Genomic DNA, 27,571 nt, shown 5'->3' with positions numbered 1-27,571 from the left:
TATATAGTAAATATTAAGTCTAATATATGCCCTAATAAGCTATAGTACCATGTGTGCAGTCTGCAATTCTGTTGCAGAAAGATATTGAATCTATTTAATTACTGTAGAAAAATAACTGGTTTCTGTGCATTTGTTTTACCCTGGCAATACATTAAAGTCGATTACGTCGATTAAGCATCATGAGGCGGAGGGTGGGGGGGTGGTCCCCTATTTTTTTACTGGGAGTTGGCAACCCTGCTAGTTAGGTATATGTAATTATTGATTAGGTTGTTTGATATTTCTGGTAAGTAAGTACCAGAATAGGGAGGATGGTGTAGGTTTAAGTTTATTAGATTGATACATATATACCAACAAGACAGTGTACATCACTGTCACAACAGCATTTGTTTTCATTCAAAGGCTTTATGGCTTTTCCTATAATACCTGGTGGGCCGTTCTCTAGTCAAAATGCCCAGGCTGATTTTTTTGTCCCAGTCAAGTCCTGACCGCTGCTATATGAACAAATACACACATTTTTCTCTGCAGGGCCCTATTTCAGGAAGCCGGTTTAGTGCAAACTTTGAGTAAGTATACCCTGAGTTAACGAAAACTCTGGGTTTTCGGTTTCACAAAGCGAGTTTAGATTAATTCTGAGTGAGTTACTATGACGACACACTCCGTGAAGCTAACCTGCCCCCTAGCAGGTTTACTTCAACTAACCCTGACGTTCTCTGCCTCTTTGTCGGAAACCTGACTGTAGGAAGTGTCAGACATGGCGTGCCCCTTCCTTGAAGAGCCAGTAGATGTTGAAGCCCAAATTCTCCGCAGAGCTCTCCGCTGGGAGAGAGTGATTAGAGCGCGTTTGGACATTTTATCATTTCCTGATGATTTCCTGTGTGAACGTTACCGTTTTTCAGCACAATCTATAATTTATTTGAATAACATCCTCAGGCCTAATATTGCTCATGTGACACATCGCGGACATTCTCTCAGTTCTGTACATATTATTTGTATTGCACTTCGGTTTTTTGCAAACGGGAGCTTTCTGTATAATATTGGTGACGCTGAGCACGTTTCCAAGGCTACCGTCTGTCGGGCAGTCAGGAATGTTACAGTTGCACTGAAACGTCTCCTGTACTCGTTTGTGGTGTTCCCCGGTCATAGACCCACACGATTTATCAAAGAGGGATGCCACAAAATTGCAGGTATCAGGATGAACAAAACTTAATTCATGATGTGGTGATATTTGAACTACTACTTAAATTTTACATTTATTCTCACGGTTCCCAGGCGTGATTGGCTGTATAGATGGCACTCACATTCCAATCATTGCTCCTTCAGTAAATGAAGGAGACTGTGTGAACAGGAAGTCTTTCCACAGCATCAATGTACAGGTACATAGTTCCCTGTAGCATTTCAAACTAACAAATTATTTCACTATAGTAATGGATGCTAATTTGTGTTCTCTGCACTGTGAAGATCATATGTGATGCTGCCAACATTATCACAAATGTGGAAGCCAACTGCTCAGCCTCTGTGAGTGGTGGTGGTGGAGGACCCCCACCTGTTTTTCGGGCCTCCGCTTTTTTTTCTGTTGGCTATAACGGGTCACATTTGAGCATACAGAGTAAGCAAATATGTACTTGTAATGTGCTCAGATAATTTCAATAAGTGCTTACAGAAAGAAAATTAATGTAGCCTCTAACTGCAATCGATTTACATCGGACAAACAGACCAAGCACTATGGCTCATAATACAATTACACCACCTGTTTGGACTATATTTTTATATTTCATTTTTACTTGCTGCCAGGAACGTTTGGGGCCTGTTGGGTTGCACCTGCGCTCACATCACGTCACAAAATAAAATGTATGAAATAAAAAATAAAATATAATAAAATAACGTGTTAAATGGGTGGAAATCCCTAGATCAATGTTTAAATTAACACTCACGCATTGACTCTGTCGGCTATGTTTTGCCATGCATGCTCCCTTTCTTTTGCAGCTGAGCCTGTGTTACTTTTTTTCCGCGGAATTTGCATGTTATCGGCATATGCTGCCATCAGAATTTCGGCCTCAAGCGCTGTAAAATACATTGACCGCGCCTTCTTTCCCTCCGTCTCCATGGTGACTCGCTTAATCTGTGCTCCACTAATCAGGGCTTTATGTATCCTCGTGCGCGTGCTTAACTTGGGGTTAAAGCAACTCCGCGTTGACTGAACTACTTGTTATCAGCCTTTCTGAAACCGAATATTCCGAGTTGGACAGTTCGGGGTTACTCAACCCTGAGTATCGTTTTTCACTCTGAGTTTTCTAAACCGGCTTCCTGAAATAGGGCCCAGAGGTCTGCCTCATGCCTGCTATAGCCAGGAAATGGAGAACCAGCGATTTGGTCATGTGACTCACGTGTCACATGACAACACCCCAGTCTGCAAATACTAACAAAATGGCAGCGTTCTTACAGTGGAGGAAATTTGTCTTCTTTGATAAGGATACGGTGAAGGACCCAGATGACAATGGGAAAAACTTTCTTCTCCCAAAAGGGATCTCGGCTTCTGACTCCGGTCGGGGTCATATCGTTCTCGGAGATATCCTTAAATGGCAACAGTTAGCTACATTAGCTGATGTGATGCTAGCTTGCTGATAACTGACGCTAAATAACCCAGAATTCGTGACAGTAAAATTTTAATTCAGGTAATGTAGAGCATATCTTCGAGATAAGTAACTATTGTCTTTGCAGGTTATTGAAGCAGTAGGTTGTAGGCGGCGACAGAGCTAGGCTGGCTTCGTTTTCTGCGCCATATCAATCTACATGCAAATGTATACGTTATCGTTGGAGTTGAGGCTCGACTGCTTGTCTGAGACTGCACGAACCCTCGTGGACTTCTTTCCGCCTAAAGCTACATTTTACGTATTTCCCACTTAATCTTTAGCTTTACTGGGAACTTGTAGTTAGTCATCGTGTTTATTCCAGCAAGAAAAAGTAAGGGAAAAGCCGCGTAAAGTTCGTAAAAAATAGTGTACAACAGAAAGGGTTGACATGCACACCAGCACGTTAGATGCTAATCGAGCTTATTATAACCGCCTTGCACGGGTTTCCGATGGAGACCCACAGGGCTTTAGAAAATGATTAATACTGGCCTAGTATCCGCCTATATCCATTGTATCTACATAAATAATATATTTTTTAATATGCACCTTTTAAGACACACCTTGGAATGAAAATGTGTTTTAAGACTATCTTTTAAGATGAATAGATGTTAAATAAATGTTGGGAATGTGGTGCGGGAGACAGCTCCAAAGATTAGGGGCCACTCAACTGAGATGTTCAGAAAATCATGAAACTGCAAGACTGTGGAAAAAGTTCAATTAAGAAGCAGAATCTTAAAATTGATTCACTATTTTACATGATGCCAGTTGAATGACAGGAGTACACATGGTCTCTGAAAGTGTTTCTGGTAATGACATGATCACCAACATTTTGGAAGGTTTAAGGCAATAGAGGTGTCTGTGGTCAGCCAGAGAGGATGGATTTACTGTAACCAGAGCATAAACAAGAGCTGTAAGGGATGGGCTTAGCCAACTACATAAATGTAAATCTCCAGACGGTCTGATATAATTTTAACCTGGGAGGGAGGAAAGATTAGAGAATTTCAGCTAGGGCAGTGCGATATGACCAAAATCTCATATCCCGATATAAGACATCTATCATCCTGATAACGATATAAACCACAAAAATGTAACATTTTCTGTAATTCTCGGGCAGCTCGACTTGCGTGAAGTGTTTCCAGCTGGGCGTTGTTTACCTGGAGGCGAGTTTTTTAACCTTTGTATGAAACTATACATTTTTAGACATAAGTTGTAACGGCCGCCATTTTTTGTGTAAGTATTTATTACACAGCCTGCTGCTGGGAAAAGCCTATTCTAACGTTTGAGTATAAGGTTTATTTTTTAGCACCTGACGGCTCTTTTTTTTGCTTCTCATCCGTAAATACTCTGCATAGTCTTTCAAGTGATTCAGTTTATTTTGAAAAGTCTCAACAGGATCTTGAGCTTTATTGCGAAAGGTTTATGTGGAAAATAAACAAGCGGACACGCGATGGTTATACCGTCATTGTTGCTAACAATGCATAAAAACAGGCGCTTGTCCGTCCATAGTGTGGTTATATTAAATATAAGAGAAAGAGTGAACTTTAAGAAATTAATATAGCCACTACAGTGACCATCAAAACGATGACAAAATATTGCCGTAAACAGTTTATTTTGACACGCCTGGAAACAAACCATAGCGTAAAATGAAACGATAGACGTTTTTATATTGTCATCCGATATATATCGTTATATCGAACAGCCCTAATTTCAGTACACATAGAGATTTTTGGTTTCTACTAGAAGAACATCTGTTTTAGTGAGAGAAAAAGTTGAGACAGCGGAACTCAATTGAATGGCCATGAAACTATGTCATTTCTATGTCATTGGCATAGAAATGAAATTGAGTAAAAATCTGACCAAAACATAAATAATAAAATGGTGATCTAAGAAAGACCCACGTGGAAAAAAAACCACTGACAACTGGAGCAGCACAAGTATAGTTAAAATCATAAATGATCTTAAGTTTCTGTGGCTGAAAACGAGACTGCAATTGTTTAAACAGGTTAAACATTGTCTAGTAAGGTGATAGTAAGTTTTTCTTTTGAAAGAAAAGGTAGTTAAGGTGAAAGGGTCTGCACCAGGTTCCTCAAGTGTTGGAATTATCACAATTGTTTTAAGAGCGGAACAGTTAAATTAGACAAGAGTGAATAACGTCAGGAGAGGGGATAAACAGGACTTCCACTTGAGTTGAAGTGGGTTAAGATGACAGGCAGAAGGCCTAGATTTATTAATAAATTCAGGTATTTCCTCATCAGTCACAAGTATGAAACTACAAAGGAAAGGAGTATGACACTTTCACAATATAATATAACTTGTGAAATTACTTGGAACCAGGTCTTGATGAATAATATTAAAATAAAATATACTGTGCATATAGTATGTAAGCATATACATTTATGTAAGTATATTGAAAAGAGAAAAGGATGGGGTATTTTTTTTTAATTAATTTTGCAGCAATTTTATAAACAGCTTTTTTGTATTTTAGAAATTGTTTTGTAAATATATTTATCCTTAACCTTTGTAGTGTTACATATGGAAGGTAAGATCTGGCTTTTGATGCGCTCCTTGCAGCTGATGTCTTTTCAGGCCTACAAGTTGCGAGTTACACATCTCTACCAGCTTAAGCAACACAGCATCCTTGTGTCAGTGGGTCAGGATGAACATGGAATAAACCCTGTAGTAAGTCTGATGTTTCCCAGAGAAGTCTCATTTTCAAAACACACATACAGAAACCACTGCTAAACTTAATAATTCTTATTTCTTAGGTAAAGGTCTGGAACCTGGACAAGAGGGACAGTGGAAATCCTCTCTGCACTAGGATATTTCCTGCAATTCCAGGCAACAAACCAACTGAAGTTTCTTGCCTCAGTGTGCACGAAAACCTGAACTTTATGGCAATTGGTAAGACTCGAAGAAAGGTTCTTTTGGTCTACTGACCCAGTCGTCATTCTGAAAGGTTATAGCAGATTCTGTGTTTCCTGGCAGGCTTCACGGATGGCAGTGTGGTTTTGACCAAAGGTGACATCACCAGAGATCGTCACAGTAAAACTCTGACTCTGCATGAGGGAGCTAGCCCTGTCACTGGCCTCGCCTTCCGCCAAGTAGCAAAAGTTACCCATCTGTTTGTTGCCACCCTGGAGAAAGTCTACGTAAGTCACCATGTGCTATACAGAAATGAGGACCATCCTGTGCAATATCTTTGAAATGTCAATTAATGGAAGTGACCTAACAGTCGCTACATTCCTTCAAAGTTGAACACTTTGGCATTTGCTATTCAGGGATCTAGACTAACTTTTAGCCACGGTTACTTAACAAAAGTTAAGTCGCACCCAAATTTTTCAACTGCACCGCTTAACACTGCAGTTTTACATGTTCACTTTTTTGTGGGGAAAATTGCTGTCCATATAGACAATATTCATTTGTAAATGATTAACTAACAATCTTGTCAGCACAACGTTCTTTATTTGGAGCACAGTTCTACAAGAAAGATAAGTTACTGAAAAAGTGCTTGTGCTTAAAGTGCCAAAAAAGTATTAGTACTAGTATTGTAGACAATGTTAAACTTAATCATCATCTCTGCCTCCTCTGATGAGCTGTTTGCTGATTCGATTCAATTTTGCCTCAGACATACAGAAATATTATAATTCTGATCATCTATCAGTACTGACACTGTGAGACTTCATCAGAGGTGTGAGCATCACGGCAGATGCTTTTGTGTCAAAATAATTGAGGATAAAACAGAAAAACATGAAGCAGAGTTTCCTGGCCTGGCTTTTTATATTATATAACCTTAAAAATATTCTGCAATTTTGCATAATTTTAAAAGTGTAGTTTCTTTAGTATTGAACAGCAGAAATTAGGCTCTCTTGTCCGAGGCTCATTTGAGTTATTAAAAACAAACAAAACAAAAACAAACAAACAAAAAAAAAATATATATATATATAGCGGCCAACAGCGCTGTAAACAACGGTATGAATAATGCCGTTTTGCTTCGTGGTGGAAGCAAAATAGCAGAAGTTAGAGCGAATTAATGAAGACATTTTTCAAATGTGAAGCGTAGTTTGGATCTTCTTTTGCTGCTGGTTCAGTGAATTTTGGTTGGAGAGAGACAAAACCTGCAGCTCAGAATCTAGCGCAAAAAAGACATAAACACAAAGGGCGAACCCACCGACGCATCAGAATCAGTGAGCTCTTGGCTTTCAGCCCCAACGGCGTGTCCCTGTATGGGCCGTCGGGTGAGAAAGCCGAGTAAGAGAAAGCTGATGCGCCGGGTCCGTGCTCTGTGTTTACGTCTTTGTGTGGAATCCGTTTACCTGTTCTCATTTGCTGTTTGGTGGTTGTTGAAATAGTTTTGTGATCTTTAACCTCAGATTCTGGCATTTCTGGCAAAATACATTTATATTTAAAAGTTGATTCAGGATTTAATGAATCGATATCGCTTTATTCAAGCTACTCACCTCCCTCTATACACCTGCACTTTCAAACGTACACATGAAGGACTACAGAAATATCTGGACCACGGCCAATCAGAGAGGTCCCACCCTTGACTATCTCTGATTGGTTTAGACCACGATAGGGGCATAATGTGTGTATGTTGTTGACCACACGGAGACTTGAACAGCTGTTGGTCGCACCGGTGTGACCTAGGATGCTTTTTTCAGTCGTACCATTGAAAAAATTTGGTCGCATTTGAAACCACATTGGTCGCACTCTAGAGCCCTGCTTTTATGTAAGATTTAAAAGTGAAGGTTTACATTTACTAATATCAAAAAAGTACAGGACCCACAGTAAAAAACAAACAAAAAAACCACACAGTCTGCTGAGCAAATTCTCCTCGCCATCCAGAGGTCCAGATTAAAGGATTGGGCCTTTGCAATTTGTGTTCTGAAACTGTGGACGAACTACCCCTTCAGATCAGGAACTCTCCCACATCAGCTGCTTTCAAAACCCATTTGAAAACTAATTTTTATTCTCTGCTTTCAAATCAGAATGAGTTCAGACGACTTTTTTTTGTGTTGTTTTTTACTCGTGCTTTCTCATTTTATCTTATACTGTTATTTTGTTCTGTGATTTATGCTGTTAGAATATATTACATGTACAGCAGCGGTCCCTGACCCCCAGGCCAGTCATTTGGTACCGGGCTGTGAGAGTTGAGGCTCGGGTGTGAAATTTATGGTTTTCAGGGATTTTATTGTTTTTTGGGGTTTTTTTTAATAGTTTTTATCGTTAACTCGGTGTCCCTGGGATTTTCCTGTGTGTTATGAATAAATCTTTTTTTTTTTTTTTTTTTTTTTGGGGGGGGGGGTGTGTACTGGTTTTATTTTGTTGCATTTATCCACGAGACCTTAAAGGCCAGTCCGTGAAAATATTGTCGGACATAAACCGGTCTGTGGCGCAAAAAAGGTTGGTACAGCAATTTGGTCACCAGCTGTTGTTTTTAAATGTCCTGCAGAAATGACTAAAGGTTAATCTTTCACTTTTGTGCCAAAGATTAAATATGTTTTTGTGATACTATGCAATATCTATAGCACTTAGCCATCTTAAGAAGTTGATTCAATTCACCTGGATATATAATGGAGAAAAGAGGAGGTAGAAGAAAAATTTCACCCAAGTGATGTCTTCAGAGTTATTAAAAGAACAATCAAAATCAGCACTACTGCATAGCTTTCAGCCACAATATCAGTTTCATGATCATTAATATATCAGTTGTCATGACCTTAAGTCATGAATACTATTTGCATATAGTTGGGGGATCACGGTATTGTAAGATGGTGAAAGATGTACCTAGTCCCCCTCAGTGATTCAGAGATTGTTGTTTGTTGGCCATTAATTAATTTCTCGGATTATTGAGCGTGTATCAAGACACATACCCATCTATTATTGAGTGCTAGATTGTGCAGTCTGTATTGTCTTTTCAATGGTTTACTGATGCGGCTTTGTTCCCACTGGGGATTTAATTGGTCAGTGATCTTAATGTTCTGTCATTACAAAGGCTGACAATCATCATGTGGAGCCAAAAAGAACACATGCAGTAAACGTGGTGTTGATGTTGTCTAAATGTTTTTATTGTTCATAAGAGTTGAGATTATTTGAAGTATTGGACATTTAAGTGATATTAAACAAAGGTGTGCTCATTTCGGTTTTATATTGGATTACCTTGTTTATCCTGTAGGTTTTAAAGAGAATGTTCTCATAGTTTGAAGGTAAGCATACAGTCTTTCAGTCTTTTGAAGTACTCTTTGTCATCTTTATTTGTTTAGTGTTACACCCTGTCCATCAAGGAGTATCCAAAAGTGGAGCTGGATACACACGGCTGTGCACTGCGCTGCTCATCCCTGGCAGATCCATCCCAGGATTCTCAGTTCATTGTAGCTGGTGAAGAATGTGTGTACCTGTATCAGCCTGATGAACGAGGGCCCTGTTTTGCTTTTGATGGACACAAGCTATTGGCCCACTGGCACCGTGGATATCTGTTTTTACTCATAAGGGATGTAAAGTCACCCAACAAGTAAGAACAGGACTGAAAGAATGAGGTGACAGTAATATTCACGGAGTATTTCATCTGAAAGAAGAGAATATTGAATTTTAATATTCCGTTATTCAAAGCCATCTTTAAATCACAAATCTTAATTCAATAATCCATATTCATCAGGTGACTTACAAAAATACATGTCCTATGAGACAATGATTCTATTCATTTTTAATTCAGGACATGCTTCAGTAGTGGAGAGAGCTCGCCATCAGACAAACAGCTGCTAACTATCTATGACCTGGACAACAAATTCATTGCCTACAGTGCCTCTTTTGATGATGTCATTGACGTGGTAGCAGAGTGGGGTTCCTTCTACATTCTGACTAGAGATGGAAAAATGTTTGTTCTCCAGGAGAAAGACACACAGACCAAACTGGAGGTCAGTTCAGTCTCTGTAACTGCTGATTGAGGAGTTGTTTAAAAGCAGTGATGAACAGTGAATTGAATCATCTATAAATCTAGTTATTCAGGTAGAATAACTTTTACCTGAATGTTTGTCTTTAAAGATGCTGTTTAAGAAGAATCTGTTTGTGATGGCCATAAACCTGGCTAAGAGTCAGCACCTGGACAGTGATGGAGTATCAGATATCTTCAGACAATATGGTGATCACCTGTACCTTAAGGGGGACCACGACGGTGCCATTCAGCAGTATATTCGGTAATTGCATTTGCCAGGACTGGAACTCGCTGGATGAGAATGAGTTTTGCCATTATTCAAAGGCTCAATTTATTGAAAAGAGTGCAAAGATAGCAAGTGCTGAAATTGAGAAATTTCATTATTGAATGATGATATTATTATTATTTCTTAATTTTCAAGTGTTTTAATCACTGAACATATTTAGTGATATATACATTACAGATCAAATGAGCCATTAATAAAATCCCTCTTAAAAATACATTGTTTTCTCACACAGCACCATTGGGAAGCTGGAGCCATCATATGTCATCAGGAAATTTCTAGATGCACAGAGGATCCACAATCTGACAGCCTATCTGCAAGCCCTGCACAGGCAGTCACTGGCCAATGCAGATCACACTACACTGCTGCTCAACTGTTATACCAAGCTCAAGGACAGTTCCAAGCTGGAAGAGTTCATTAAGGTGACTGACTGGTGAACGTGAGCACTGATGTGTTGGGCTTTTGATGATTAAGACTGCTATTTAATTCGGACTGTCATTAAAACCCAGATTGGCAAGAGTCAATAATGGTTGGTATATCATAAATGTGTTGTCTTCCCACACTGTATTTAAACAGAGCAGTGAAAATGAAGTACACTTTGATGTTGAAATCGCCATCAAGGTTCTCCGGCAGGCTGGCTACCACAGCCACGCTGTCTTCTTGGCTGAGAAACATATGCACCACGAGTGGTACCTAAAGATCCAGCTGGAGGACTTGAAGGTACAAATGTTCAAACCTTTCTTTAGAGATAGATGTTCATCACTTCTCTGGGCTACTAGGAATTGTCCTCTTCTTTTTTTTTTTTCTTAACCTTAAAAAGCCATCCAATGCATTACTAACGTTTCCTTTGGCAAACATTGCAACTTGTAAACATTTTTTTATTAGCAACTAAGAGTCTTTCAGTTCTTGTCTGAAAGATTTTGGTCTGTTTTTCGTTCAAAGTTTTCTGTTTCTATGACGTTCCTAGACTGTCTGGACTTGCATTCACTGTTTTTGTGCTCTTAGAATTGAGATGGTCTTCAGGTAAGGCATATCTTGGATTTGGGTTACGATCACTGTGATATTTGCATTCAGAATTCTTCCATTCCACTACAGGACTTCTTTGCAAAATGGATCTACTGACGCTAAATTTTTGTTATGAGTGGGTCCCACAAATTGGTTTGTTATGTTCATAGCCATAGTATTATATTCTCTAAGCAGTGCTAGACAACTGCTTAGAGCAGCTCATGGCTGATTATTATTGATATAAGGTGGTGATTAGTCAAAATAATTTTTAAAGCTAATTAAGACCTTTTAACATTGTAAAAGTTATTTGTGAACTTGTGCACAGTCCTGTCCTTTTTACCCCTCCACTGTAAAAGGTGAATCAGAATCAGAGAGACTTTATTTATCTGAAAGGGGGAATTAAGATAAGGGCAATTAATGAGGGGTAGTGTCCTCACCCAACCTTGGGCGGGCAGTGTGGACACCCGAAGGAGGCAACGTAGTATTATCAAATTCATTTCATAGGTGCGTCTACTATTAAAAGCTCAAACAAGTTGGAATTTTAGTAACTTTAGTGTCTGTAAGGTCAGATGTCAAGTTTTCTGAAAATCTTGTGAATGCAATTACTCAAGAAGAAAGTCAGCTAGAATTTTGGAATTTATACCACATCAAAAATAAAATAGTATTTAACATATTAACTCTCTTTCTAATGGAGAGTGGATATTTGGCAGAGAGTGGCAGCTTGATAGTTTAGTGGTAAGACTACACGTTTTTGGAGCGGGAGTTGCAAGTTCGATTCCCACCCAGTATTCAGTAAGGCTAGACCCCTCTTGCTAACCTAAAAAAAGCCCTGGAATGGTGCGGCTACGTCTGCAGCCTGTCCACAGTACGAACACAAGAACATTTCACTACACATTGTACTCTATGATACCGTATGTGACAAATAATAAAAAGCTTGTTGTTATTATTTTCCCACAGAATTATCAAGAAGGGCTGCGCTACATTGGGCGTCTGCCTTTTGAACAAGCTGAAAGCAACATGAAGCGTTATGGCAAGACACTGATGCACCATGTCCCTGAAGGTACCACGCTCCTCCTGAAGGGCTTATGCACTAATTACCAACCCAGTGGAGACGCTGCTGAAAAAGACAGCCTGGACAGGAGTGTGGTCAATAAGGTCTCTGAGCAATACTGTTATTCTCCTAGATAATCATTAATTTTGATCATAAATTTGAAGTGTTTATCAGAAATATTCTCCTCCACTACTGTTTGTATTTTAGGCAAACTCTGAGGAATTCATCCCGATTTTTGCCAATAACCCTCGGGAGCTCAAAGCCTTCCTGGAGCACATGATTGAGGTGGACCCCCGTTCTCCCCAGGGTGTGTATGACACACTACTGGAACTACGGTTGCAAGACTGGGCACATGAACAAGATCCTGAGGTCAGTGCATAACATTTAGACAGTTATACAAGCTGCCATGAAGATTTTAAAAATCGAGTGTAATTGTCATTTCAGGAAATTGTTTTTCATTTACTTGTTTATTTATTTTAAACAAGGAAAGAATCCTTATAATAAACTTTTTTTTTATATGGATAAAAGCATTTCAATAAATATTTAGACAAAACAAACCTATATGGAATATTATAAAAACTTGTGGATTGGCGAAATGATTGAAAATGTGATCCATTCTTAAAAATGTACCAAAAGAAACGGAAACCGATTCTCATGAATGGAAATATAGAGGGTTTGTAGCAAGACGCAAAGGACTGGTTATGCTCACAGTTCTTGTATAGTGCTTTTCTACTCTGCCTGAGGACTCAAAGTGCTTTATACAATCTTATTCACACCAGCACATTTTTCTATTCTGAAGTGCTTTCTATCTAACAATTGATGCATTGGTGAAGGGAGTATCTGCCATCAAACAAGAAGACAGCCGCATGTAACTACGACGGTGTTTGCTAGTTCACCTTACATGCATTAATGTAATAACGTGATTAGCCTACTCAACGTAAATCACACACAAACAACATTAAGCTACTCACGCAGAGAAGAACGGCTGCTGCTGCCATCATCATCCGTCATCATTTCTGCTACACTGGCAGGGCTAGGGGCCAGGACTCTACTCTTCGGGTTTTTGGGGGATTTTGCTAACTCCGGGTCTGATAACGGGCAACCCACCCACAGTAGATGTGCTCGGTGTGAGGTCTCGCAGCAAGCTATCAAATCCGGCGCATTTCTCGGCTTTTAACAAAATGCTATGCATCGCCAGGTGTTTCATCAGATTCGAGGAGTTACCTCTGCACAGTATCAGCTTAAAGCACTTGTTGCAGGCTGCTGAGTTTGCATCTTTTGCTGTGAAGTACAGCCAGACTTTTGACCGCTTCGCCTTGGGCATTTTTAATCTGTAGCTCTGCTCTAAAAGAACGTACGTATCTGGGCCCGCCTACTATCCTCGGAAAGGTAAAATGATTGGCTAGAATCCAAAGTGTATGACATGTCAGGGGAAAAAAAAAGCACTGAAATAAAGCACCAAAATGTGCGCTGCTTTTCGGTCTGGTTACTACCGTTTATGTCAGAACCGGTGCTATAATGGCACCGGATACCGGTACCCATCCCTATCAATGACAAAACAATTAGTTGTCTGGCCATCAACCCACCAACCTCCCTCTCACCAGCCACCTCTTCCATCTTATCCAGGGAAACATGAAGTGTTCCCATACCAGTCAAGCGTTGTAATCTCTACAGGCTGTCCTGGGTGTCCTCCGGGGGTCTCCTCCTGGTAGGATATAGTAGTTATACAGTGGTCCCTTGCTATTCACCTTTTGCAGCCTCGCTTTTTCGCTGATTTTTTTTTTTTTTTTTGTGTGTGCAATTTTGCATGCTTTTTTAATTTTATTTTAAACAGCACATTGTGTTCTGTGTCCTGATTGGCTGTAGACCAGGGGTCACCAACTTTTTTGAAAGTGAGAGCTACTTCTTGGGTACTGATTAATGTGAAGGTCTACCAGTTTGACACACACTTCTGAAATAACAAATTTCCTCAATTTATCTTTAATTATATGTTATCATTAATAATTAATTATATTCATCTATGTAAAGACACTGATTATGTTAATTATTTTTCACCATAATTATAAAGAATGCAAGTAGGAAACAAGGTAGGAAACGGATAAATATCAATATGCAACACTTTATTTCTATAAATCTCTGCAAGTATTTACATTTTGAAGTGATCACTTCTACAACATTTTTACTTACCACTAACACATTTTAACAAATTATGCACTGTTACATAGGGCTGCTCAATTAATCGAATTTTAATCACGATTACGATCTGGGCTTTCAACGATCATTAAAAATGACTGAGCCGATTATTAGCCCCTCCCTCATTTATCCGCGACACCTTAAAGGCCGGTCCGTGAAAATATTGTCGGGCATAAACCGGTCCGTGGCGCAAAAAAGGTTGGAGACCGCTGATTAAGAGGACCCGAGGGAAGCTCGGAAAGCTAAGCAGAAGTTATTTGGAGAGTGACTGCCGTTGGTTGAAAAGAGAGTTAAAAAAAAAAAAACTTCAGTGGTGTTGCACACTATTTTATATTATTTTTTTTAAAGTCATTATTAACCCTTTAAAGCCGGTCAGAGCAGTAAGCTCCGTTTTGCGTAACTATTGTTAAATCCCTGTAGAACCTGAACCGTGTAAGCTAGCGCAATAATTTGTTTTGCATATGAAACCGGAGGAGTTGTACTCACATCTTATGCCATCAGCTTGTCCTCGGTCACGGTTTCGTTCCACATATAGCTTTGCAAAAATTGCATAAAAAGCGCTTGCAGGAACAAAAACATAATATTCCAGAAACACGCTTTGCCGTTCCTATCAGCTGTTCGTAACACTTCCCACAGTGAAATGATGCACATGCTGTTTTCTTTGCAAATTTGCATCATAGGATTGTTTTTTGTTTTTCCTGCAGTATATAAAAATTGCTGTATCTCCAAAATAAAACTATGAAGACACTCAAAATAAATTTCCTGTGGTGGGAAACTATTTTTTGCAACTTTATTGTATTTAAAGTTTTGAGGGATAAACCTCTTAAATTTCTCCAAGTAGAAATATATGTAAACAAAACAAAAGCGATTTTCAATTTTTTTTGTAGTTTATTGCACTTTTTTGCAATTTATGTAATTACTATGGACTTAATGCATACATATTATTAAAATATGGGCTATAACAGTTGTATTGATGTATAGCAACTTGAAATGCTCCCACAAATGGCACTACAGCATGTAAAAAAATAATATAAGCTCTGGTGGACTTGGTTCTATAGTAGGTCTTAAAGGGTTAAATAATTATCGTCAAATAATCGTGATCTCAATTTCAGTGAAAATAATCGTGATTATCATTTTTGCCATAATCGAGCAGCCCTACTGTTACATACATTATTTCTGTATGTATGTAACATACAAAAATCAACTTTCACATTTTACAGAACTTTTCACCAAATTTGCAGCATTTTAAAACAAATTATCATATGTTACACTTAGAATCAGAATCAGAATCAGAATGGGTTTATTGCCAGATGTTGAGGTTTACAACATTAGGAAATTGCTGCGGTGCTTCAGTGCAGACAATAAGAATTAAAGTGCTATGTAGAAAGAAAGATATGTGCATGAGATATACATGAGATATATATATGAGAATAAGAATTATGAGTGCTACGTAGAAAGATACATTTGTTTTTCAATAATTAAATTCAACTTTGACATGACACTGTAATGTTGCCACTGAGAACATCTAGTATGGCTTTCTTTGTCTGTTAGTGGGAAACCTGGCATTGCATGCTGTTCACCAGTGTGTTGTAATCTGGGGTATAACTTGACACTGCAACTCTGAGTGAGTCTTGCAGATGTGTATCAGATAGGCGTGTTCTGTGTTTGTTCTTTCATTTCATTTATTTATTTCACACTTGGTACAACAGTTTCCACAGTTAGTTCTTTCAGACAAACCAACCACACTTTCTATCGGTAAAGCACTGCAACCATGTGTGAAAAGGAGCAGGAAGAAGAAAATATTCTTATTAAACCATGCCCCCTATCTACAATCCAATTTATATTGCAAGTGGGCACCAAAAATCAAGGAACAAAGTAACATTTATCTCCGGTCCTAACGCAAACCAAACAACAAATTTACAATCAGAATATACCACTCCACATAGTAACAAGGAGAAAAGATGAGTAAATAGAATAAAATGAGGCAAAAAATAAAGTTCTGACATGAACTTGATGAAGTTCATGTCAGAAAAGGCTGATTCACAAAGATAGGTTGAACCAAACAGGCTGGCAACTTTTGTAGCTGCTGTGCATACACCACTGTACTTTTCTGTGTCAACAAGGCACCAAAAGTTTGGTGTACCCTCATAGGCTTTGAGGTGGAGGTCATTTTGCAATGTTACAATTTCGATTTCCACCTGTCCAGCATCCAAGCTGAACACTGAACTTAGTTTCTCAGCAATGCATGTTGTGTCCACATTCATGAAAGGATTGGAAATGAATGACACGCATGGCTCAAGCTGATCAAGGTCACAAAACCTATTCTCAAACTCTTGACCAAGTCGGTTTATGACTTGTGTACTTTTCTGCAACTTTGTCAAAAGTCTCAGATGCAGAAGCATTGTCTTTCAGCACCATCTGCACAAAGGGAAAGTGCAGCATCTTTTTTCTCTGTAAATTCACAGAGAAGATGCTCATCTGGGCTTTAAATCCATTTAAAGCACTTATCATGTCAGCAACAGTCTTACCTTTACCTTGCAGCTCACAGTTCAAATGGTTCAGTTTCCCAGTAATGTCCGTTAAAAACGCAAGGTCAAGTGTCCACTCAGTGTCCTCCAGCAGAGATGTGTCTTCCCCTTTGGATTGCATGAACTCTTTGATTTCACCCAAAAGTGACAAAAAATGAAGCAAAATCCATCCTCTGCTGAGCCATCGGATTTCCGTTTGTAGTAGCAAGTCACCATATTCAGCTGACAGCTCCTCCAATAGCACCTTGAATGTTCTGTGCTGTTTAGCTCTGGAGCGGATGCTGTTTATGATCTTCACAACGGGAGTCATGACGTGCTCGAAGCCGATCACCTTTGTGCATAACGCCTGCTGGTGAATGATGCAGTGGTAATGCATGAAGTTTGGGAACTCTGTGTCACCTTTACAGTGAGTGATGAATCCTGCATGTCGGCCGATCATAGCAGGAGCTCCGTCGGTAGTCATTGATACCAGCTTTTCCAGCGGTACCTTTTTCTTCGCAAAAAACTCCGTCACCGCGTTATAGATGGCAACTCCCCTCGTAGTTGTCTTTAACGGCAGTAATGTCAGAAGTTCTTCTTTTGTGGAGAAACCATCAAATACCACCCGATAAAGACCATCAGCCGTGCTCTACTGCTGCTGTCCACAGACTCGTCCCACTAGATGCTAAACCACCTGCACTTTGCCAGATCCTGATCCAACTGATCGGCCAAGTTCCCGGACATAGCCGACACTCTTCTAACAATTGTTAGAAGAGCGTTGGGCGACTCCTGTGGGTGTGCCTTTGGTTTCATTCTATAATACTGGACTTATTTTTCTACAAATGGTTGAACTTTGGGAGTGTTTAAACAAGATAGAAAAGCGAAAATTTTCTTCCCTGTTTGAGAAAAGTGTACAAAGTGTGTAGTGAGGGGTTTTACAGAATTAATAAATCTATAATTGTAAAAAATACACTTGGCTACTCTGCGGATTTCACTTATCGCAGGTTTTTTTAGAACGTAAATCCCGCAATAAATGAGGGACCACTGTACTCTCATTTCCACTGCTTGTATGCACAATCTCATTCTAATGGTGTTAACAAAAAGATCAGGCCTAGACTAACAGATTCATGGTGCTTCTCAAAAACGATGCTCCATCTTCATCTGGTCGTACATGGCAGCATAACAGTTAGGATACATCATTTTACCAGAATTGTGCATCAATAAAAATTATTAACAATTAGATTAAATTATTAGTAAATCTCGTAACAACAACGACAATCAGTCATCTAGTCAACTAGTTACACACTTCTCTAGTTTATACATCACTATTAAATTTAATAACTCTTAAATTTAATAACTCTTGAATTGAATTCAAATGAAGTGTTCAAGGCTATGTTCTCTGCATAGATTCAGTCAAATGCTGCGAAACGGATGGGTTAGCACTTCATGATGCAAAAGGATAATGACCTAAAGCGTTATACAAAAGCTACCCAAGTGTTTGGTCACCTGATCTCAATCCAACAAAGCATTTTTTTTTTAGTTACTGAGGAAAAAACTAAAGGCAGCAACTGAACGGTTAACTGCAAAACACTTGAATCAATTTTATACATATTACATTAAAAATAATGTTATTTTGTTCAGAAAATGAGTAAGTGACTAAAACACTTTTAACTCATAAACATTTCACGCAAAACTTTTGTTAAACCACTTGAATTAAAGCAGATAATCTGCAGATCTGAATGTTTGATTTAAAGTTCATTATAGTAGTGTTTAACAAAAACAAACATATTACATTTCAGTGCTTCGAGGCAACTGCTGTGTGACGTTATTCTAATAAAGCTCAATATTTATTGAATATGTAATATTCTGCTTCTCATTCTGTTTTTCTTTTTGGCAGAGAAAGAAGGTCCTGCAGGGGGAAGCTGTGTTGCTACTGAGGAGTGACAACACTGTGTTTGACAAGGCCCTTGTCCTGTGCCAGATGCACAACTTCAAAGAAGGCATCCTCTACCTGTATGAGAAAGGCAAACTGTAAGTGAGCAAACAGTCTGAATACTTATCAAGCACCACCTCACAACATCTCATTATTCACTGTTTTAGTGTGATAGGTAAAACCGAATGAAAGCTGTAAGATGTGTCAGTATCAGCAGAAGCCAGTTTAGTTCAGTAAATAAAGTCATTGTGTCACTGTTTGTGGTTGAATATTAATGATGCGAATGCACTCATTATGAGTTAATTTATGTTTTAAACATAACCCTAACATATTATTGAATCTAACACAGTAGTAATATGTAATAATTATCATTTCTAAATCTGGGTCTGGATTCAGATATAGTGTAGGTATAGTGCATGATGCAATCTTTTCACCAGAGCCACCTAACTGAGGGGAATTTTAGTCATGAATCACTTAAAAAGACACTCAGCTTTCATCAATATATCTCGTCTAATGAGGTGTAACAAAACATTGGATCATTGTTACACATCACTGAAGGATGTTTTATCAATAAAGGATGCTTTATTATACATCCTCAGCTTATGTGTATGTCAGCAAAAGATGCTTATAGGTCACTCCTGTTACCTACCTATGCTAATACCAAGCCCTGGAATGGCGTGGCTACGTCTGCAGCCTGTCCACAGCTCGGACACAAACACTTCACTACATGTTGTACTGTGTATGATTGTGTATGTGACAAATAATGGTTTGTTTGTTGGTGATCCTGCCTGTGTAAAATTACTGCTTTTTTATAAAACTGATGTAATTTACTTGTTCCAGTCTCTTGTGAAAACATGATAATTCCTTTCAAGCTTTTAAGTCCAACCCCATACTTGGATCTTCTCTTTGGGGTGATGGTTTGGATAATTATCTGTAAGAAACTGAAACTCATTCCATCAAATTGATAAATGGTCTGACTTGTGAGTTACAGCTGTACCAGCATGGCTGCATACCAGACAGTTAGAGCAATTAGCTGATTTAACTTGACTTTTTCCTTTGTGTAATGTCCTTCTAGATAAAGTTTTAAAAGTTTTAAAAAGTGCCCCAGCATGCATCAAATCATAGCTAGGATGTCCTACACAATGTGGTAAGGATTGTTTGTTGTACTGACTTGCACTGTGTTTCCAGATGACATTGTGATCTGTCATGAGAGGAATGAGTCATCTCTCATTCCTTTTTATTTTTCTAGAAAAAATTGAAGTCCCTCATTTAATGCGGGACTTATGTTCCCTAAAATAACCTGCGATCGGTGAAATCCGCAAAGTAGTCAACTTTATTTTTTACAATTATTACAGGTCTTTTAAGGCTGTAAAACCCTCACTACACACTTTATACACTTTTCTCCGACAAGCATGAACATTTTCACGCTTTTCTCTCTTGTTTAAACACTCTCAAAGTTCAAACCTTCGTAGAAAAAGAAGTCCAGTATTATAGAATGAAAACAAAGGCACCTGCAGGTGCCTTTCACGGTGCAAAACGTTTCGTCGACATTGTTGTGTTTGTTGGGGAGAAAACTTACAAACATACAGTACAGCACTTCATAGTCACACTGCCAGCGATCAAAGATTTCTGTAAGTTTGACAAGCCGAACACATTCTGTACTGTGCAGGAGATACAGCATGGAGGAGATCGATTGACAATGGTCTACAGCCGAGCAAGATGCAGAACACGATGCACTGAAAAGAAAAAAAAAAAAAATTGCACACACAAAAAAATCAGCGAAAGTTGAACAGCGTTATAGCATGGGACCACTGTATTTGCAGTGATTAACCTTAAGTCAATATTTGGCAAGAGTACTTTTGTTCTTTACAACACAGCCTGAGCTGTCTTAGGCAGACTTGTCACTTCTTTAAGTAGCCTTCAGGAATAGTTCTCGAGGCCTCTTGAAAAATTGTCTGTACATACCGATGATGATTTGAACCAAAAAAAGAAAACCACAAAGGAATTCATCATAAAAAATGTCCTAGAAATATATAAGACTCGCTGGCACTGGTTTTGAGTCCAGCTCTTGTGCAGTTTGGCATACTTCAGCCTTTCCATTTCCCTTCCTTAAAAATGACTTCCTGGTGATGGTGAGGAGGATGGCTCTAAACAGAAGCCCTGTTGATTTCGCAATCAATTGTTTTTGCCCAAATTATGGTTATTGATGATTCTGTTTTGACACATATGAAGCTACAGACACCAACAACCACTGTGAAACAATATAGCATCCATAACTGCACCAAAGAGTAAAACAGTAAAATATGGATTATTAAATATTAGGTCTCTCTCTTCTCTGTTAGTACATGACTTAATAATTGATCAACAAATCGATTTATTCTACCTTACAGAAACCTGGTTACAGCAGGAGTTAGCTTAAATGAATCAACACCCCCAAGCCATTCTAACTATCAGGGGACTGGGAACAATCCTCCCCTCCAGCTTATTAATAAACCAAAGACCCAGACAGTTTTAATTAATTTGAAAGCCTGATGCTTAATCTTGTCAACCCCCCCCAAAAAACAGTTTTATTTGCTATCTGTCATCTACTTAGCCTTTACTCAGTTTCTATCTAATTTCTCAGACTTATCTGATTTAGTGCTCGGCTCAGATCAAATAATTATTGTGGGTGATTTTAACATCCATGCAGATACTAAAAATCACAGCCTTAATGTAGCTTTTAATCTTTTATTAAACTGAATTGGGTTCTCTCATAATGTTAAAAATAAAAACAAAAAACAAACACACAGCACTTTAATCAGACTCTAGATCTGAATATTTAACAGTATTCCCCAAAAACCCTTGTTTGTCTGATCATTTCCTAATAACATTAAAATTTACAATAATGGATTACTCAGCAGCGGAGAGTACTTTTCATTACAATACATGTCTTTCTGAAAGTGCTGTGTTGCTTATATAAACTCACACTTTAAAGCAGAAATGGTGTCTCACTCATTTGTAAGCTGTTCGTGTAGCCTAGAAAAATAGTTTGTTGCTCTATTTAAAACGGGGAAAAAAAGCCCTGCGTAAAGCTAGAACATCTTACTATTTATCACTAACTGGAGACATTTGTATGCAGGTACCAGCAGATTATGCACTACCACATGCAGAATGAGGAGTATGGAAAAGTAGTGGAGGCCTGCAAAAGTTATGGGGACCAAGAGTGTTGCCTTTGGGAGCAGGCGCTGGGATACTTTGCCAGAAAGGAAGAAGACTGCAAAACTTATATCAGTGAGGTCCTACATCACATTGATCAAAACAACCTGATGCCTCCATTACTTGGTAAGTACATTTTTATCTTCATGCATTGGTTGTTTAGAGTGTGATCCACACGTTACAGTATAGGTTCAGGTAAAGATCATGTCAGTTGAATGTAATTTTAAAGGTGTCATATTTTTTTTTCTTTTGTTGCTGTAGTGGTGCAAACATTAGCCCACAACTCGACAGCCACTCTCTCCGTCATCAAAGACTACCTCATCAACAAATTGCTTAGAGAGAACCAACAGATTGAGGATGATGAACGGAAAATCCGACAGTATCGCGATGAAACGGCTCACCTTCGCTCAGAAATCCAGGAGCTCAAAACAAGGTTGGTCACATAAAGGATGGGATTTTCTGTAAACGTAACTCTTTCATAGCTAATACATCAAGTCCATGCCTATGAGTATTTGGAAAGTAACAATTATTTTTAACCCTGCTAAGAGGGTTTATGTGATTTGCTTGCTGTGTATTTGTCCGACTCTATTTCAGCTTAGGGGGAGCTACACAGTGGGGCTGCCACAAACGATTATTTTGATAGTCGACTAGTCGCCGATTATTTTTGCGATTAGTCGACTAATCAGATCATGCATCCATTGGACGTAAAACGTACAGCTTATTGCACCAGCATGCGTCTGCTCTTATATAGCTTACAGCTTTAAGTGTTTAAGGTATGTGCTAACTAAAAATAAAGACAAGATGATAGTTTATTAAATTTTAATGAAATTTGCAGATTGTTTCGGTGAAGTTTAATAAACTCCTTGCTATCTAAAATATAACAGGACACCGGAGTATATTCTCCAGCATCTCACACTTCTGATAATCAGTTGTTTGCTTGACGTTTATTCAGCTGTGTAAAAACTATAACTTTCATCTCAGCCAAACCGATTTTGCTCAGGAACAAATAAAATACTAAAAAAAAGCCAAACAATAACATTTTTAAGTTATCAAAGTGACTTATATATGTTTAACCTGAGTAGCGAAAGACGGCGGTGGGTTTGAAAACGATTTGCCAGGAGTCCGCTGTTCTCACGGGCTCTAGTGAGCCTTGCCCCCGGCTAGCTATTGAGCTAGTGGGTAACAGACGTCTCCGAAAACGTCGGAGCGCTTTTGAAAATATGTGGTGTCTTGATAAACTGAGCAGATATTTGAGGTTTACACAGTTACATTCTCGCCTGAAAATATGTTAAATGTTTATTTTGTGACCCAGAAAAAATAATAAGAGTAATATTAAAACAAACTAGCTGCCGCCATTGTTTGAAACTGAGCTGGGCTGCGCTATGAATTCTGGGACACAGCTTCTTCTTCGGGGTACAACGGCAGCTGGCATCCTTGTACATGCAGTGCTGCAATCTTCTGTTTCAGTCCGTTATTACACTCTTAAATCCTACCTAATCCGACGTGTTGACTATTAAATCAGTCGTCGACGATTTTGATAGTCGACGTAATCGTGACTAGTCGACTAATCGTGGCAGCCCTACTACACAGTCTCAGACTGCTCTTTGTTCATGATGTGTTCAGCTGATACTGGGAAGAAAAGTGTCCGTAAATATCAAAAACTTCATCAGATAGGAATTTTGCAGATCTCACATTCAGGTCATTTTCTGGGACATTTCCAAACAACTTGCAGTAGATACATTTCTCAGATATTTGTTCCATTCTGACTGCTTCCACTGTGAACTTTACTAAATTGTGTAAAAATCCAACTGTAGCTCTGACAAACTGACCTGATGTTCGTGTAATGGTGAGGAGAGTCGTGTCTGCTGCTATAAGGTCCTAAGCATCTGAGGGAGAATACTGAGAGAGAACAACCTGAACTGCAGTGTCATGGTTGCCAAGCCAATCTGTGTCTATGTGCATAAAGATTAATTTCGCATCACTCTAGCGACAATCCGCAGAGTGAATGGTAAATGGTAAATGGACTGGTTCTTATATAGCGCTTTTCTACTGAGCACTCAAAGCGCTTTACACAACTTGTGCATTCACAAGCACATTTTCTAAGTGCTTTCTAACTAACATTCACTGCACGTACCAGTGACACTGCACGTACCAGGTACAAGATATTGTCGACAAGACATGGAAAGAAGTGTGGGCTTACCTGGACAGCGACCCTCGTTGTAAAGTCACGAACCAGGCTTCCATTTTTAAGATTTAGGCCAGCTCACTTGGTCCAGTCAATCTTGAGTTGTGGTTCCTCACCCCGCGAACAGCTCAGTGTTTAATTGATGAGACATAAAATAATAATAATTTCCAAATAAACAAGAGGAGGGAAGCAGAACCCCAGAGATGCTTGAGTGGCCTCTTCTTTCAAAACTCTGCGTCTCACAGCCTTGCCCTGATTGAGGACAGTTTAATACACCTGGAGGCTCTCAAACCCATTTCCTTCACATCCTAGTGGCTAAATCCTTGAATAGGCATATAATTTCATTCCGGCTGTAAGTTTATTGACCATATTTTGACCTGGCACAAAAAGGTATGGCAGCTGAGAGCAGCTGCAATAACATGCCAAATCCCACCGTTACACCTGCTTTATTTTCAGTACTTGTATGCTTTCAAGTGAGTGAAATCTGAAATCCTTGTAAATTGCCAAATTCTTTGGACTTCCTGCTGACTTGCTGCTTGTTTGTGGTTCTTTCTGCTGTTTTGACTTCATTTCAAAAACAAGAGGAATATTTGGATCATTCCATTTATTTACCTTGAAATGTGCTTGAGTTGCTTTCACTGTGTTCACCACAGCTGATGGTGGTGTATGATGAAGTGTTACTGGCTTTCCATCTCTTATGTGTCTGCTAGTTCATTTTAGTTTCATATATAAATTTGTTGTTTATAAGTGTAAACAGAGGTTTTCATATTGAGGTAAATTGTTTGAATATTGTTGAAGAAGTCTTTTATTGTTGACTTTGACAGTAAAACTTGTTTTCTGAACTTGGTCACATCCTATTTTCTAGGTGTTTTGGTGATGCAAAACTCTCCCCTTAAGGATTTATTGATTTTTTGTGTCACACTCTAGCTTGTGTAAAAAGTGTTTACCCCCTTTTTGATTTTACTTTGTTTTTGCGTATTTGTCACACTTACATGTTTCTGAGTGAGTACAAAGATAACCTGAGTAAATACAAAATACAGTTTTGAAATGATGATTTAATTAATTAAATCACTACCAAATGTGAAATCATTAATTGTCTGTAACCACATTTTTGGAAAGATGAGTTCAGTTTCACTAGACACACCCTGGTCTGATTAGTGAAACACCTATTAAATTAAAAGAAAATCACTTAAATGACAAAGTAAAAGTTCACAGAAGAAATAAGTTTTGACATCAGTCTGGAAGGGGTTACAAAGCCATTTGTAAGGCTTTTGGGATTGGAAAACAGACATGGCAAAAATGGCAGAAACCCCCTCCTTGGAACAAAGACTCATCTTACACAATGATCTCAAAGATTTTGCAGAAAATACTCTGTTGACCGACAAGAGAAAAGTTGAACTATTTGGAAAGTTTCTGCCCTATTACATCTGGTATGAAACTAACACAGCATTTCACAAAAAGAACATCATACCTACAAACAAACATGGTGGTGGTATGCAGCTGCTTTGTTGCTTCAGGATGACTTGTTGTAGTTAATAGAACCTTGAATTTTGCTCTCTATTCTAAAATTCTGAAGGAGTATTTGGCCATCAGTTTGTGGCCTGAAGCTCAGGTGGAGTTAGGTTATGCAACAAAGATAACACAACAACAAGTCCACCTCATAATTCCTGAGGAATAAAAGGTGGTTTTGTAGTAGCCTAGTCAAAGTTTGGACAGATTATGTGTGAAAGCCCTCCAATGTGGCTGAACAAAAATGGTTCTCGAAAGAAGAGTGGGGCAAAATTCCTCCATAGCAATTTGCCTGTTATTACTGTTGCTTGTTCCAGCTCCAACTGTCAAGGGTAGCACAGCCACTTATTATTTTTAGGGGGCAGTTACTTTTCTATATGGCCAGATAGGTTTGGATAGCTTTTTTACCCTGATAAATGAAATAATAATTTAAAATTGCATGTTGTATTTGTTTGGGTTGTCTTTAATAAAATTAGTTTGAAACATGTAAATCTGACAAATATTCAAAAGATAAGAAATCAGTACCCAGGCACCTACTTTTTCACAGCACAGTATATCAACACCTCTGTGGACAACTTAAAAATTCCTTTAAATAGTTACTATGCGCAGATTGAGTACTTGTAATGAACTTCTGATGTCACGATACAAGCACAATTTTGTATCTGAGAACTAATTTTCCCATTGAGATTATGAAAGTAACTGAAACTGTTAATGCGGTATTTTTGGTAAACCCCTTAAATTAAACTCAAAAGTCTGGACTCCAGTCACATCTCGATCATGTTTCTTTCTATTGTAAGATGTATGAATCTTATTGTAGTGTACATCAGCAAAATAACAAAGAATATTGTCACCATCTATTTACTTATGCACCCAACTTATCTCTTACTGCTCATGTCAGTAGAGTGCTGTAGAGTTATAGAAACTGCCAAGTATGACCATAAATCTTAAACTTAATATTTCCACACAGTGCCAAGATATTCCAGAAGACAAAGTGTAACATGTGCAACAGCCCACTGGACCTGCCATCTGTTCACTTCCTGTGCTGCCACTCCTTCCACCAACACTGCTTTGAAAGCTATGCTGAGAGCGAGGCGGAGTGCCCAACTTGCACTCCAGAAAACCGAAAAGTCATGGACATGCTGCGTGCCCAGGACCAAAAACGCGATTTGCACGATCACTTCAACAGACAGGTAACAATAAGTCGTACACCAAAAGACAAAGAACGTGTTCATGTTGAATATGTGCGTGGTCTGCTTTAATATTGTCTAATAACCTGCTTTTGTTATTTAAAAAGCTTATTTGAAAACTACAGGAATATTGGAAAATACAAGTTTTCTTTTGTCTTTGCTCTGGTTTACAGTTACGCAGCTCTAACGATGGATTCTCTGTGGTAGCTGACTATTTTGGCCGAGGAGTCTTCAACAAATTGACCCTAGTTACTGACCCACCTGGCAGCAAATCTGTAGGGAATCTGGAAGTCAACCTGCAGAGGGACCTTCTCATCCACACCAAGAGAAACAGCTAGAAATCTTGTATTTACAATCTCAATTTTACCTGAGAGGCTACATCTTATTCAGGTTCAGGACAAGATGCTGCATGTGTTGCCCCCTTTATTTATCAGAAATTAAAGCCACCTGCTTTTAGTAATTTTGATGGTCCTTTTTACATAATTGTTTCAGTTTGGGCCAATGACTGGAAACTGCCTACATTTGTGTTTTAAAATGGTCATACTGTGATTTGAATAGTCACGTGTTGGAGGCTTTAGCTAATGCGTGTATGTGTATGTACTGTCTTGCACATAGCAATCAAAAACAAGTCAGCCATTGATCTTTATTGAAATTACGCCTGGCACTATAACCTGAGCATTACATTTGAAAATAAAGTCGTCATTAAGTGTTTCAGTGCTTCCTGACATATTTTGTGTTGTGTGCTCTGTAACCTTTAAACTGTCAACATTGCTCTTTGACATTACTGTTTATGGCATTCTGAGTATGTAGATGTATGTTGTTCGCTTTGAAGTGTTCATCATTTGGACTTGGCACGCAGCTTTTGTACACAAGCACCTTATAAACCACTAATTCTATTTCCTACATCAGGTAGTAATTTGCAACTGACTTCCATGCATGCATGCGGATTTCTATAGGGTATATAT

At 38.7% G+C, this 27,571-nt stretch overlaps 1 protein-coding gene across 1 annotated transcript; it reads left to right on the top strand.

The window, feature by feature from the left end:
* Positions 1–1,425: 1,425 nt before the first annotated feature.
* vps11 (VPS11 core subunit of CORVET and HOPS complexes) lies at positions 1,426–27,317 on the top strand. The gene is made up of 16 exons (XM_080867100.1): positions 1,426–2,570; positions 5,165–5,309; positions 5,396–5,531; positions 5,616–5,779; positions 8,891–9,138; positions 9,340–9,541; positions 9,669–9,820; positions 10,077–10,263; positions 10,418–10,561; positions 11,804–12,001; positions 12,105–12,266; positions 18,495–18,628; positions 21,649–21,851; positions 21,987–22,158; positions 26,387–26,609; positions 26,780–27,317. Exons 1-16 carry the CDS (start codon positions 2,392–2,394, stop codon positions 26,942–26,944), a joined length of 2,814 nt encoding a protein of 937 aa, XP_080723226.1. The 5' UTR covers positions 1,426–2,391; the 3' UTR covers positions 26,945–27,317.
* The last annotated feature ends 254 nt before the right edge of the window (positions 27,318–27,571 follow it).

This window comes from Rhamphochromis sp. 'chilingali' (assembly GCF_963969265.1).
Source record: "Rhamphochromis sp. 'chilingali' genome assembly, chromosome: 19".
NCBI classification, from domain to species: Eukaryota; Metazoa; Chordata; class Actinopteri; order Cichliformes; family Cichlidae; genus Rhamphochromis; species Rhamphochromis sp. 'chilingali'.
The sequence above is the reverse complement of the archived record's forward strand: the minus strand, read 5'-3'. Positions and strand labels throughout refer to the sequence as shown.

Excerpts from the sequence above, each read along its gene's own strand:
- vps11 (XM_080867100.1), top strand. The coding sequence starts at position 2,392 with ATGACAACACCCCAGTCTGCAAATACTAACAAAATGGCAGCGTTCTTA. Across the intron at positions 18,629-21,648 it reads CTGTATGAGAAAGGCAAACT|GTACCAGCAGATTATGCACT; the intron begins GTAAGTGAGCAA and ends ATTTGTATGCAG. Across the intron at positions 21,852-21,986 it reads CCTGATGCCTCCATTACTTG|TGGTGCAAACATTAGCCCAC; the intron begins GTAAGTACATTT and ends TTGTTGCTGTAG.